The sequence below is a fragment of the Raphanus sativus genome, chromosome 6 (assembly GCF_000801105.2).
Source record: "Raphanus sativus cultivar WK10039 chromosome 6, ASM80110v3, whole genome shotgun sequence".
NCBI classification, from domain to species: Eukaryota; Viridiplantae; Streptophyta; class Magnoliopsida; order Brassicales; family Brassicaceae; genus Raphanus; species Raphanus sativus.
In genome coordinates this window covers 25933314-25946610 of record NC_079516.1, presented here as the reverse complement: position 1 = coordinate 25946610, position 13297 = coordinate 25933314, and the positions used below count along the sequence as shown (strand labels likewise).

At 34.7% G+C, this 13297-nt stretch overlaps 1 protein-coding gene across 1 annotated transcript; it reads right to left on the bottom strand.

Annotated features, from left to right (window-relative positions):
- Positions 1-2926: 2926 nt before the first annotated feature.
- On the bottom strand, positions 2927-6505 carry LOC108806303 (MLO-like protein 8). Its single transcript, XM_018578377.2, has 15 exons — positions 5927-6505; positions 5725-5782; positions 5422-5639; positions 5216-5332; positions 5066-5126; positions 4889-4977; positions 4699-4773; positions 4524-4612; positions 4382-4431; positions 4266-4306; positions 4009-4182; positions 3875-3910; positions 3730-3797; positions 3592-3652; positions 2927-3511 (listed from the first exon to the last, which is right to left on the bottom strand). Exons 1-15 carry the CDS (start codon positions 6140-6142, stop codon positions 3074-3076), a joined length of 1791 nt encoding a protein of 596 aa, XP_018433879.1. The 5' UTR covers positions 6143-6505; the 3' UTR covers positions 2927-3073.
- Positions 6506-13297: the final 6792 nt, after the last annotated feature.

Sequence of the window (13297 nt, the reverse complement as noted above, 5' to 3'; positions counted from 1 at the left end):
TGCTCGAAGTATATGAAACTTGAGAATCAACAACATATCTTCCCTCTCCTGCAAGCTTTTGGCTACCACTTGAACTCTAGCCTCTCCCGGTAAGTATGGTAGGTGAATTGGTGGTGGCTGACCGTACACAATCTCATAAGGTGTCGATTGTGTAGCTGAGTGATAACTGGTATTGTACCAATACTCAGCCAAAGCTAACCATCTATCTCCATAGTTTTGGTTTATCACTCGTCATACATCTTAGGTATGTTTCCAAGCATCGATTCACCATTTCCGTTTGGCCGTTACTCTGTGGATGATAAGCAGTTGACAAGTTCAGTGTACAACCCTGCAACTTAAACAACTCTTGCCATACTTCACTCGTGAAAACTACATCTCGATCACTCACAATAGACCTAGGCATTCCATGGAGCTTGAATATATTATCAAGAAATGCCCGAGCCACGCTGATTGCAGAGTAAAGATGCTTCAACGCAATGAAATGTGCAGCTTTACTCAAGCGATCTACTACCACAAGAATCACTGATTTCCCATCAGACAACGGTAACCCATCTATAAAGTCCATTGACACATCCATCCAAATACCTTCTGGTATCGGTAAAGGCTGCAACAATCCAGGAGGTGCTGCTGTATCATAATTACATCTCTGACAGACAGTGCAAGCTCTAATGTAAGCTTGTATATCCTTGGGCATCCCCTTCCAGTAAAACAGACTCTTCAACCTCTGTACTGTCACATCTCATCCCGAATGACCCGCATGGCTCGAGCCGTGTAACCAACTCATAATCATCTCTCTTAACTCTGTTTCTGCAGGGACTACAATTTTATTTTTTCTCCGCAAGATGTCTTGATACCACGAGTAGTGCTTCTTACTCCTCAACTTTTGTTTCAACTCCTCAATGATATTCTTTAACACTGCATCCCTCTCATAAGCTTCCTGTATCTGCTTCAGTAAATCACACTCAATCACTGTCATTGCCATGTGCAATATTTCAGATCCCTCAACTCTTGATAGCGTATCTGCTACAACGTTGTCTTTACCCTGCTTATACTGGATCTCATAATCAAACTCAAGCAATTTGGGTAACCATTGTTGTTGTATTGGTGTGTTGAGACGTTTTTCCAAGAGATACTTGAGACTGTGTTGATCCGTCTTGATTACAAAATGGTTAGTCAACAAGTAATGTCTCCATTTTTGTACTGCAAAGACAACCGCAAGCAGCTCCTTCTCATATATCGATAGACTCAGCTGTTTACCTTTCAAAGTTCTACTGATAAACGCCAATGGATGACCATCTTGAATCAACACTGCACCGATACCATTACTGCAAGCGTCCGTTTCCACTACCAACGGTTTATCAAACCGTGGAAGAGCCAATACTGGTGCAGCGCACAAAGCTCCCTTCAACCATTCTAAAGAACTCTGCGCATCTGGAGACCATTTAAAAGCATCCTTTTTGGTCAACACCGTTAATGGTCTTGCGATGATTCCAAAATCCTTCACAAACCTTCTATAGTATCCAGCCAAACCCAAGAATCCTCTCAACTTCTTCAGATTACTTGGTGTTGGCCACTCTGCTACTGCTTTAATCTTTGCTGGATCAGTAGAAACACATGAAGCTTGAATGAAATGTCCCAAATACTCAACTCTTGCCCTTTGCTGTTCCTTTTTCCATGCCACATCCGTTTTACAGAGAACTTGTCCTTTTCTTGATGATGTTGCTTGTCGTCGGTTCAGCCCATCGTTCGGTAAGGACTGCGGTTTATGTATGTTTTGATTTTGTGCTTGGATCCGTTCTCGTGCGCTCACAATTCCTTTGATTGCAGTTTTTATGGTGTCGAGTCTTTTTCTTATAAAATTAGGAGGTTTCAAGATTTCCAAATCACCCAACAGATCCATGGGAAGATAGAGCTTATGGTTCCTGTTGGAGATAGACATGTTGTCGAATCTCCTTATGATGTTTTTGAAATGCGTCTCACCAACAGCTATATAAACTGTTTTTAAGCAAGGTATATTCTCTCAAACTCTGTTTGCAAAAAGGCAGAGAAAAAATATGAATTGCTGTTTCAGGTTCCTTACATCTGGACAGCTTACATCTGAATTCACCCCTCTTCATTGCAGGTTTACTCCAAGGAGTAGTGCATTTTGAGCCACAAACCAGAGGAAAGTTATCATCTTATCAATTGAGACTTGATATAATTGGTATTTATGTCTCATTCTTTCAACCATCTCTCTATTTTGTCCATGAAAGAATTAGTTCCTTTTAAAATCATTAACTCGTTGCATCCCATAATAATTTGATAATTTCCCGACCTTTAAGTGACAGTGAATCTGATGTATTATGTGTTGTGAATTATAGTTTTAAGTCCTCTGGATTTCCTTACCGCGATTGGAAAAATGTCAGTTTAAAAAAAAAAACTGAATCTCCACTTAAAAGGGTGCGAAAAATATCCCTCGAAAATGACTAAGAAGCCTTTTATCAAACTTGAAATGACCTTTAAAATAATTGTGAGACTACACAAAGTTCACAAAAATGTTAAGTGGTCCGAATCTGTTTTTTTATTCTTACATAAAGGCTCGATTTGGATGCACAGAACACTTTGAACTATTCAACGTTTCTAAAACATCCTTCCATGTTATGAAACATTTGAATGAGACCCAACACTTTAAGGGTCCTCACTAAAAAAATTCTATATATTAATTTTTCTAAAATAATTTTGTGATATAATACACATCAAAACATAACTTATATATATACACATAATTTTTAAAAGATTAAATTAGTTATAAATCAATATAGTGTGAAATTATATAAGATATGTATGATTGTTTTTGTTTAAATGTATTTATTTGATTGTCAAAAAAATTTTGAATGGGCCCCAATTTTTGCAGGCCCGGCTTTGCTACTGCTTAATAGTCCAGTCATACGAGAAGCCCAAATTATAATTCAATGGAAAAGACAAAACAGTAACTTAACTATCTGTAGTAACTATATTTTACTAAAATGGCTCTCAACTCCGCGCGAGTCATGACAAAATATATCTATATACCGAATCAGTTTCACCGTCAGGGCTAGTCTGACCGGTCTTGCGATGGTTCTTTATTCGGTGCAGGCTTGACAAAAGAGAACTCCTTAGAACCATTTTCACTGTCACAGCTAGTCCCACCGGTCTTGGTCTCTAGTTCAGTGGCAAGCTCAGTGCCTTGAGACGTTGGCATGCTTGGAGGCATGGGAGGAGCGAAAGCTTCGTTCTCTGTATCGGGATCCGATGTTTCGGGTTCCAGTCCTTCGTATTTCATCGAATGCCCTGTAGTTTTATAACGCTGCAATGACCGTAGAGACAGAGAAGACCTAACCGTTGATGCCGTAGGACTCACGCTTCCATCTCCACCTAGTCTCTTGGTGGTACTACCTATCCCGCCTTTCTTTTTCTTCACGGCCATTCTCCATTTCTTTAGCGCCTTTGATGTTTGCTCATCGAATACTGATTTCTTCATCCGTGAACCCATCTGTATATGCAGATTGCTTGGTTAAAAAGGTTGAATAGAAATGCTTAATTTTTCTAGGTTTATGAACAGAGGAAAGTTACCTGAGTAACGAGTGAGTAAAGAGGGAGTGTGATGTAGCTGCAAAGGCATAACACTCCTAAACTACGGGAGAAAAACAAAAAAAAAATCAAGATTCGTAGTATGATCATATGTTTGTGTCTATGAAGTTAGATTCTTACGCTATGGTTACTTTTACAAGGGCAATTTTGAAGTCAGGATGGTAGCAAGAGTCGTTTCCAAAGGAATACTAATGGACAAAAACAGAGGATTAGTCAATCTTGTAACAAATGAAACTCCAAAGCAAAGACATAGCAAAAATTTTACCCATATCCAGAAGAAATATGTGATCTGAAAAGCGTTCTGCAAAAGAAAAAAACATTCAATATAATCAGTGAGGACAGAACATGTGGTTGTCTTGTTGTGTGATTACTTTACTCATTTTTCTAATAAGTATGTACCTGAAACAAAGCGAAATGGATGAGATGCAGAATCAACTGTGGACGACCGAACCAGAAGTACTCATCGTTACCTTTTACAAGTGGCATTCCTTGAACGACCGCATGTTTATCAGTGATCCCGAGAGCCATCTTTGTCATGATCGCTTGAAGCTTTGTCCCCACAGCTAATATTATCTGCACAAACAAGAACAAGTTGATCAAAACACTGTGAATAGAAGAAGTATGTATGTAAGCTTAAAGACAAAAATATATCTTACGATAACCGGCAATGCAGTTCCGACATACAATATCTTGAAGCCTGAAGGTACCAATTCAAGAGATTAAAAACACAATCCACTCACTCAGTAACGTAATATACACATAGGATTCTAACCTTCAACGTTTAGGAGAAGGAAAAGGACAAAAGATGCCCACAAGACCGGGCTGCAAGAAGAGTAAATCATGCAGTGTTACTACTACATAAGAAGAATAATATATTCTACGTAGCTTAAGTGTTCTAAGAGAAGTTACGTTACCTGACTCCGACCACCAGCTTGAAATCATCCTCTAAGGATCTTTTGATATACTTCTGGAAGTTGAACTGACTCCCTGGAGCTAGATGAACCTGTACAAACCAACAACATAGAGATTCAGCAAGAACAATAAAAATATACTAAAATCAACCAAATTATTGTAATTTGTAAGACTCACAGCAATGAATCCATTTCTTAGTGTCATATAGTCTGTTCTTCCGACAGATCTGAAAAACTGTCTGAAGAAACATTCCTGAAAAAAAACATTGTATTTACAGAAAGTGAGAACTTGATTATAAACAGTTTCCAACTAGAGTTTGCTAAGAAAAAAGTATAAAGCAAGAGGTTGATAGATAATTAATCCTTACTATATAGAAAAAGAATGGAATCCTAGTCCAGAAACTAGTATGCTCTCTCACAAAAGACGTTTCGTGAGTGAGTCTAAATCTGGATGTATCTGCAACAAAAACAAAGTCACTGATCAGAGCTCTCAAGATCAGAACTCAGGTAGAGAAGCCTCAAAAGTGAAACGAGATATTACGTACCAACAGAGAACTCGTAGTTATGTGATGATGTCTCTTTCTCCCAATGTTTCCATCCACGAATCTGAAAACACACACCACCTAGTTCTATTATTACTAAACCAAAACTGAGATGCCAAACTAACTATAAAGTTGTAACGGTTTTATAAGTACCTTTAACCTCCCAAGCATCATGGTCAAGAAGCTGTAGAAAACGTGGAAAACTGCTAAGAAGAATATGAGTATATGCAACTGGTGAAGTGCCTTGCTAGAGAAAAGATGTTCATAACCCTGAAATGATCATCAAAACAACACGTATTGTTTTCATTTTACAATCTTTGGAACACCAAGAAAAAAAAAATCTGAAACATAACTCTCACCTCTTTCTTGCAATTTGTAAGAGGTATTTCTGATAGGACTCTGTGGTCAAACCACAAGAGTTTCCTGCGACCTTCTTCCCCTTTCTCATCTACCTCGTTTTTAATGGTTGTAGAACATGGGAGCATCGTATGAGCAACATGTGAAGGGATGCAAACACCCAAAATGAAACTTGAGCCGAATGTCAGAAGCAAAGAGATGAATCCAAGAACCATTAGCTCTGTAGCAGAGAGGAAGTCAAAGACTTTCAGTCCAAACAGAAAGTAAAATGGACAGACTTAGTCAAAACATTACAACTCTTTCACCTGATTTGATCTTCTCTAAGGCATCTAGAAGAGCTTTCTTGTTCCGGTCCCATAGAACCTAAATCAAAAACAAGACAGATACACCAATTCAGACAGAACATAAAACCGAAAATCTCAAGACAAAGATAATTCCTTTTCTCGAATTAATGACAAACACATTTGCATTAAATACTCCTAGAACATGTTCAATTCAAGACCATACCGTTCCAACTTTGTGAATCAGCTTCTCAAGAACAACAGAGACAACAATGAAGAAGGTGCAGACACCAGCAACAGCCCAAGTCGGCGTCTGATTAAGCTGTCTCTCTACCACTTCCTTCTCATCCTTCGCCATAACCACCACCACCGTCCAAGCGAGAAACCACCAGAGACAGAGGCAACTCCTCTGGCGAAGCAAAGAACCGTTGAACTCCAACATAACTTCGAGCGTTTTTTTCTTCAGACCAAGTTGTTGGGTATGTACTTGCTTCGCTACTTAAACACAAGTAGTTTGTAGAAAGAGTGATCAGAGATGAGTTGTCTTCGAACGCAAGTTTGCGGAAACTAACACTTTCTTGTTTGGTTTCACGCGGCTTGATCAAAAGTCATGAACTTGTTACCTATTTCGAGAAACCTAAATCAACGGAGGATACAAAAAGGAAACTAGTCTTCAAAGTAGAGATTATAGATCTCCCTAAATGGAGCAAGTATTGATTTAAAATGATTTGTTTCTTTGTCAGAGTAGTAAATACGATAGATTTCTTTAATAATCATTATGGGTTTTAGGCAGAGGAAGGAAGAAGAGAGGAAGTTAAAAGCGCGTGAAGTCGTTTTTTTTTAAGTATGAATGCAGTGATCTACGGCTTTGATTGAGGACTACTCTAATTGGTTACTGTTTATTTCCCTTCAAATTCTTTGTTGACCGAAGAAATAAAAGTTCTGGAAATTGAAAGAAAATGAGATTTTCCATATCCGAAAACTTAATTAAACTCAATGATATTAGATTCTCAAATTTGAACCGATAATAAATTACACAAAAACCTTTGGTAATTTAGATAATTTATTAGATTAAATTGCTCTTTCCAATTTTCATGTTGATTTTTATTTTTATCAAACATTAATCTAGATAACGAATTGCTCTTTAAATTATCAAAATTCTCAAATTTAATTTATCAAACATTAATCTAGATAATTTATACTTTATTAGATTATATTGCTCTTTCCAATTTTCATGTTGATTTTTATTTCTAGCATAAAGAAACCGAAAATAACTTACTTAATTAAGAAAATCATGGCTGTGGAAATCGTCTCATTTCCTTTGCTAATCATATTGTCTCACTCTCTTGTTGTTAGCGAAGGGAAAAAAAAATTGTAGCCCATCATCATCTATCAAGACATCCTTTTTTTTTGTTCACCTCTTTCATAATGGCTCCGTCTTTGAGCCATTCATTGCTCTTGTTCCGTCAGTTCTCTGTTTCGGTGGAATAAATCCATTCATTCGACTAAAAATGAATATACAGTAGGCAGTAGAGATACAAAGTAAAGAGCACATCTATTTTACGTTTTTTATATAGAACCTTCGTACTATTTTTTTTTGAAATAGTTAAATATAAAAAGAGATGATCTTTATAATAATCCAAAAATTATACTTCAGACCGAATTGATAACATTTATCACTCTCTTTTTATTGTTTTAACTAGATGATTGACCCGCTCATGCGGGCACAATAATCTTATAAATATTTATTAATACATACATTATTATTTCAATAATTAACATGATAAGTTATGTTTATACTCTTAAATTTTTTAAATTGGCGATATATGTATCTATAATGAAGTTTCTCATTACAATTTTTTTATATATATATATATATATATATATATAACTATTATTGAATTTAGTCTTTTAATCTTTATAATTGAAAATATTATTTTCAGATAACAACATAATATATATTAGAATTGTTCTATTTCTTTTTGGTTAAAACTTGTATAATAATAATTTACGTTCAATTATTTAATCTAATAGATAAACATTAAATTATTAAAATAACATTTTAGTTATAGTACATATTATATATAATTATTTATTATATACATGATCATATTATCTCTATCATGTTAATTAATACATATGCCTTTGTCACTAAAATAAACATTTTATAAAACCAAACATATAAATGAGGTTAGACCATTATCTGATGTTTGCTCCTAATTGAAGAATTCATTGGATCTAAGTTTGTCGGAATGTCCCAGAACATTAGGAGCATAAAAAATCCAAATAGAAAAAAAAAATATTATATCTAATGGGTTTCTAGGTGTTTCGTCCGCCCATCCGGAAAAAAATATTTTATAATTATTTATTAATATATGCATTACTAATAAAATATAATACTTATATATCATATTTATTTATTTTTTATTTGAAAATTCTTACGTATTATAATTTTAAAAAGTTTCATTCATTATATTCATTATTAATAAAAAATCTTAAAAATCACTTAATATTATATTTTTGATTATATAAATGAAGAATTTTACTTGATTAATATGTGTTTTTTTTTTAATTTTAAACTTGTTATTAAAAGTTTTTCCGGTTTACAACACAATATATATACAAATTATCTCTTTATTTAACTTATATATTTTAAGATTTTGGATCATTCTTACTATTATTAGTTTATATTCGTTTTTATGTTTTAGCTAATATATATATTATTTATTAAGGGTACAACTAACTAAGTGTCTTTCCCGCTCATGCGGACGTAATCATGATTTATGTTTTACAATTATTTATTAATACATATATTATTAACTAAAAAATACCATGATTTATTTTTTTCATTTTAAAATTCTTACATATTATAAATATTTATTTTTCAGCCAGATATTATAAATATTTTGAAATTTTGTTTTGAAGATTATATTTAATAATAATAAATAAATCTTTGAAATTACTCAATATTGTCTTTTCAATTATATAAATTAAAAAATTTACTTGATTAATATTTAGTTATGTGATTTTCTATTTTTAACTTTTTAATTAAAAGACATTATTCAGACAACAAAACAATATACATAGCAATTATCATTTTTACTTAAAATATAGTTTTAGATTTTGGATTATTTTTATTATTAATAATTTTAGTCACTTATCTAATTAAAAAGTTTGTTAACTCGTTTCTATTTTTTAATTTTTATATTAAAAGATATTTTCAGATAACAATAATATATATATACATATGAAGTATCTTTTTATCTTAAAATATATTTTTTGATGTTGTGATAACTCTTATTATTATTACTAATTCTAATCACTCATCTAATCAAGAAAATTAAAATTTATTTTTCATTTTGTCGGTAATTTATATATTTTATTCATTAAAGATATGAACGATATTAAGCACTCTAAATTTTAACGTGAGAGCTTAACTGTAAAAAATATTAATTTTAATCACTTATCTAATCAAATAATTTTAAATTCATTTTTATTTTTTAAATTTTTCATTTTTATATTAAAAGTATTTCAGATAACAACCAAATATATATATGAAGTATCTTTTTATTTTAAAATATATTTTTAGATTTTGGAAAATTCTTATTATTATTACTAATTTTAACTTATTTAATCAAAAAAATTAAATTTACTTTTTAACATTAAAATTAGTTTTTTAATTTTTATATAAAAAATATTTCAGATAACAACCAAAAATATATATGAAGTATCTTTTTATTTTAAAATATATTTTTAGATTTTGGATAATTCTTACCAAATTTAACTTATTTAATCAAGAAAATTAAAATTCGGTTTTTATTTTATGGTTAATTTATATATAAAATCATTAAGGGTAAAATCGATAGTAGTCACTTTAACTTTTAACGTGGGAGCTCTGTTGCGAAAAATCACTTCGCAAATAATAGTATAGATAGCAATCACCGAAAACAAGATAACGTTTTATATTGCTCCATTGATACTAAATATAGTCAAAGAGACCACCATTCCAAACTGTCAGTTAATTAAAATTATATGTTGTCACCGTAGACCGGTCTGCAGACATTGAAAAAACAGATCCTTCCAGGGCATGATTATTGCTGGGACTTTGAGAAGTTTTTTAAATTTTCTTTTTTTTTCTTTTTCTGATTTAAAAAAAATGAACCAATTGCGGACCGCCACGCGTCAGTGGGACCCGTAAACAATATAAGGACCAAACGTAAATATATCTTAATTAAAAGACATTCTCCCTCTCTTTTGCAACTTTTGTGGTCCCCCTCCCTTTGGACTTCCATAAGAAACACCAATAATGATGCCCTTAGGTATTATGACACATCTGGAAAGCTATAAACTCTCTCCTCTTTGAATGAACAGCCATGTCTTCCTCCTCCATTCTGAACAGAGCTAAAGAGGAGACTAATCTCTGGTTCCATGTTAATTACCCAGTTACCCACAAGATACCTCCTAGAAGCAAAGGAACACGGATCATTCCAAGCAAAAACTCGATTCGGGCGTTTCCTCTTGGCTACGAGGTAAGAGTTTAGGTGGTGCGGCTTGGATCCTAAAAAACCACAATGGAACAACTCTACTTCATAGCCGCAAATCCTTCACTAATGCCATCTCACCTCTTCACGTTGATATCATGAGCCTCCATTGGGTAGTGGAAACCATGCGCAGGTTCCACCAAACAAGAGTTATCTTTGAATTCTCTTCAATCAAGCTCCAAAGGGCTCTCCAATATCCATCACACTGTCACAAGCATCATGTTCTCCTGGAAACAATTCTGCTCTCAGACATTGGCTCATGATGCCTCATATTTTCCTCCAATTCGGAAAACTTCAGCAAGGGAGATTGCAACCAGTGTCACCAGAGCCAACAGACCTCGGACCTATGTGGCGACTCATGGCCCCTATGGCTCCCACCCCTTCCGGCCAGAGCATCAGATTCTTGAAGTCTTCGCGATCTGGATCAAGAAAAGGGGGTACTACGAGCCCTCTGCCACATGCATCTAACCAGCTCGCATGGTTCACCGGTTCCACCGACTAGACCAAAAGAGTGATCCAGTCGATACAGAGGTGCGCTTGAAGGTGGGGGGGGGGGGGGGGGTGTGCTGTCCCTATTGGAGGAACCCCTTCCCCATAAGGCCCCACCGTCGGGGCATAAGCGCACTCTTGCTACCCATATGCGAGGCGCTGTCTTAGCCTTCCCTGACCAGGATCGCCCCCACACCTGTAGCGTTCATGATCGGCCAAGTCAACTGTGTATCGATTGAAGGGCAGAAATTTCCCACAACCAAAGGGAGTGGTTTCGTCCAGTATGTACCCCCTTCTTCCCGACATGCTATGGTGCCCCGGGGTGGGTAGGAGTGGGTAGAGTCTGTATCGCCGCGGAGCAACAGCCGTGTCCTGATCTGATCTATCTACTCGGCAATTCATCTGGTGACTTCACGGTCGCCAAAGAAGCCCCAAAAAGCATCAAACATTTCCGATGAGATCCATGGAGAAATTCTTAGATAGCAAGCACTAGCTCCGGGTGCGACTTCATAAAAAGCAATCAAAGATAAGATCGAAGAGAATGAAATGTACATAGTGGTCAGAATAGCTCTTCCTTCTGATCCTAGAAAACGTCAGAAAAACCTGCTACGGAACTACCGAGCAGGGGTAAAAATACGATATGTAGATACATAATTTCGAGTGTGATCAGAAACCTAAAATCAGAAATTGACAGAGCAGCCAGCGATTGAGTGATAAATTTTTCGATGTCCGGAGAACGCTCGACCGAAGAAATGGGTAACTAACAAGGAAGATTTTGTTCCCCGACTTGCTTTATTAACGGGCATTTTCGGGGACTAGCCCGCTTCCCATTACTCAAAAGGGGAATTCCTCGCACATAATCAAATTGAAAGAGCCATTGAAAGGTGACTAAAAGACCAGAAACAGGGACTACCCGAGCTAATGATAGAGGCAAGAACACTTTCTGGCAAGTCCCACTAATTGATCATAACGATATCGTGGAAATGCTGCATGGACCCATATATATAGGAACTGAAAGAGAAGAACCTTGATACTAAACCAGATCGAGCTCGGGATCTTCTTGAAAATGGGAGGATCTAGGAAAGGCGGCCAACCTCCTGGAAAGAACAATGTACATGGACCAGGTGAGTAGGGATGCAGCTCCGTGGACCGCTCGTCCGGCCTGATAGGTGGTGGTATCAAAACCTTCTCTAAGAAACCGTATGTGACACTCTCGCGTCATACGGCTCCACCCTGGAGTCATGCTTACGCCCTCTCCTTTCAGTCGAGTCACTCCGAGGAACGCCTTTGACCAAGGAGTCCTCGAGCCTACCTGTCCTCCTTTTCTATTCCTAGTCAGGCGTTTTCATTCATTCATTGATTGATCCAAGGTACGAAGTGAGAAGTCCAAGCGATAGCGGTAAAAGCTAGTCGCCATAAGCGAACTTCTGGGCTGGGAAGGGGCCAAAAAACGTGAGCGCCCCTGCAATCTTTCTAAAGAAACAAACGAGAAACTTGACTTTGAGAAATACCTTATTATATATAATTAGTATGTACCTGAAACTTGATACACACTCACAAAGTAAATAATATATATTTACATTTAAACATAAATATATACCATTTACCAAAAATGTTCCAAAAATCATATTTTAACATAATTTATACCTCATATTTAATCAAATAAAAAATCTAAAAGATTTTGAAATTATAACTATCTCTTTATAACAAAACAAAAAAAACCATGCGGACACTTTTACGATTATAACTTGGGGAATTATTCTCGAGTCACTAAAGCTCCATAAGACTTCTCCATAAATCTTCTCATCTCTGGAAGATTTCTCGAGAAGTATACTCATGTATTTAATCTTAAAATAATTCATAAAAAAATTTAAAAAATATTTTGATGAAAAATAAATTGAAATCATCTAAATATAAGAAATCCTAAATCATGTAAATATATATTTAATAGCTTTTCACATAGATGTGTGAATATAGATTATACGTCATTTATTGGTTAGGTTTGGTAACATATGTTCAAGTAATATTGGTACTTTTAGGATTGGATTTTGAAATATTAAATATATTTTGAGATTAAAATTTGACATATAATTGTTTGATGTTTCATATATTAAACATTTTATAAGTTAATTTTTTCCTTATTTAATTGTTTATTACTATTTAGTTAAACTATTTGAATGTATAGTTATGGGTAGATGACTTCATAAAAAGTTTACCAAGAAGATATGCACTAGCAGAATTCTTTAGAAGTTTTCTGGAACTTAAGGTAAGTTTAGGGTTACGAGACTTCTTTAAAAGTCTTCTATTAAAAATGTTGTCTCTCATTATATATTGAATTTAAAAATTCTCTCTCTTTATCTCAAATAGTTGTAACAAAAGTGTAGTGTTTCTCTCTCTCTACAACTTTATGAACTCTCTCTAATCTCTTTGAACTTGAAGACATTAAACTTTATATTAATTTCTCATCTCATTGTTTCATCTCTTTCTCACAACTTAATCTTGTTTTATAGGTTTTTCCTTTTATAGCCTTCATCTTCTCTTCACAAAAAGTATATCTTAAAATTTTA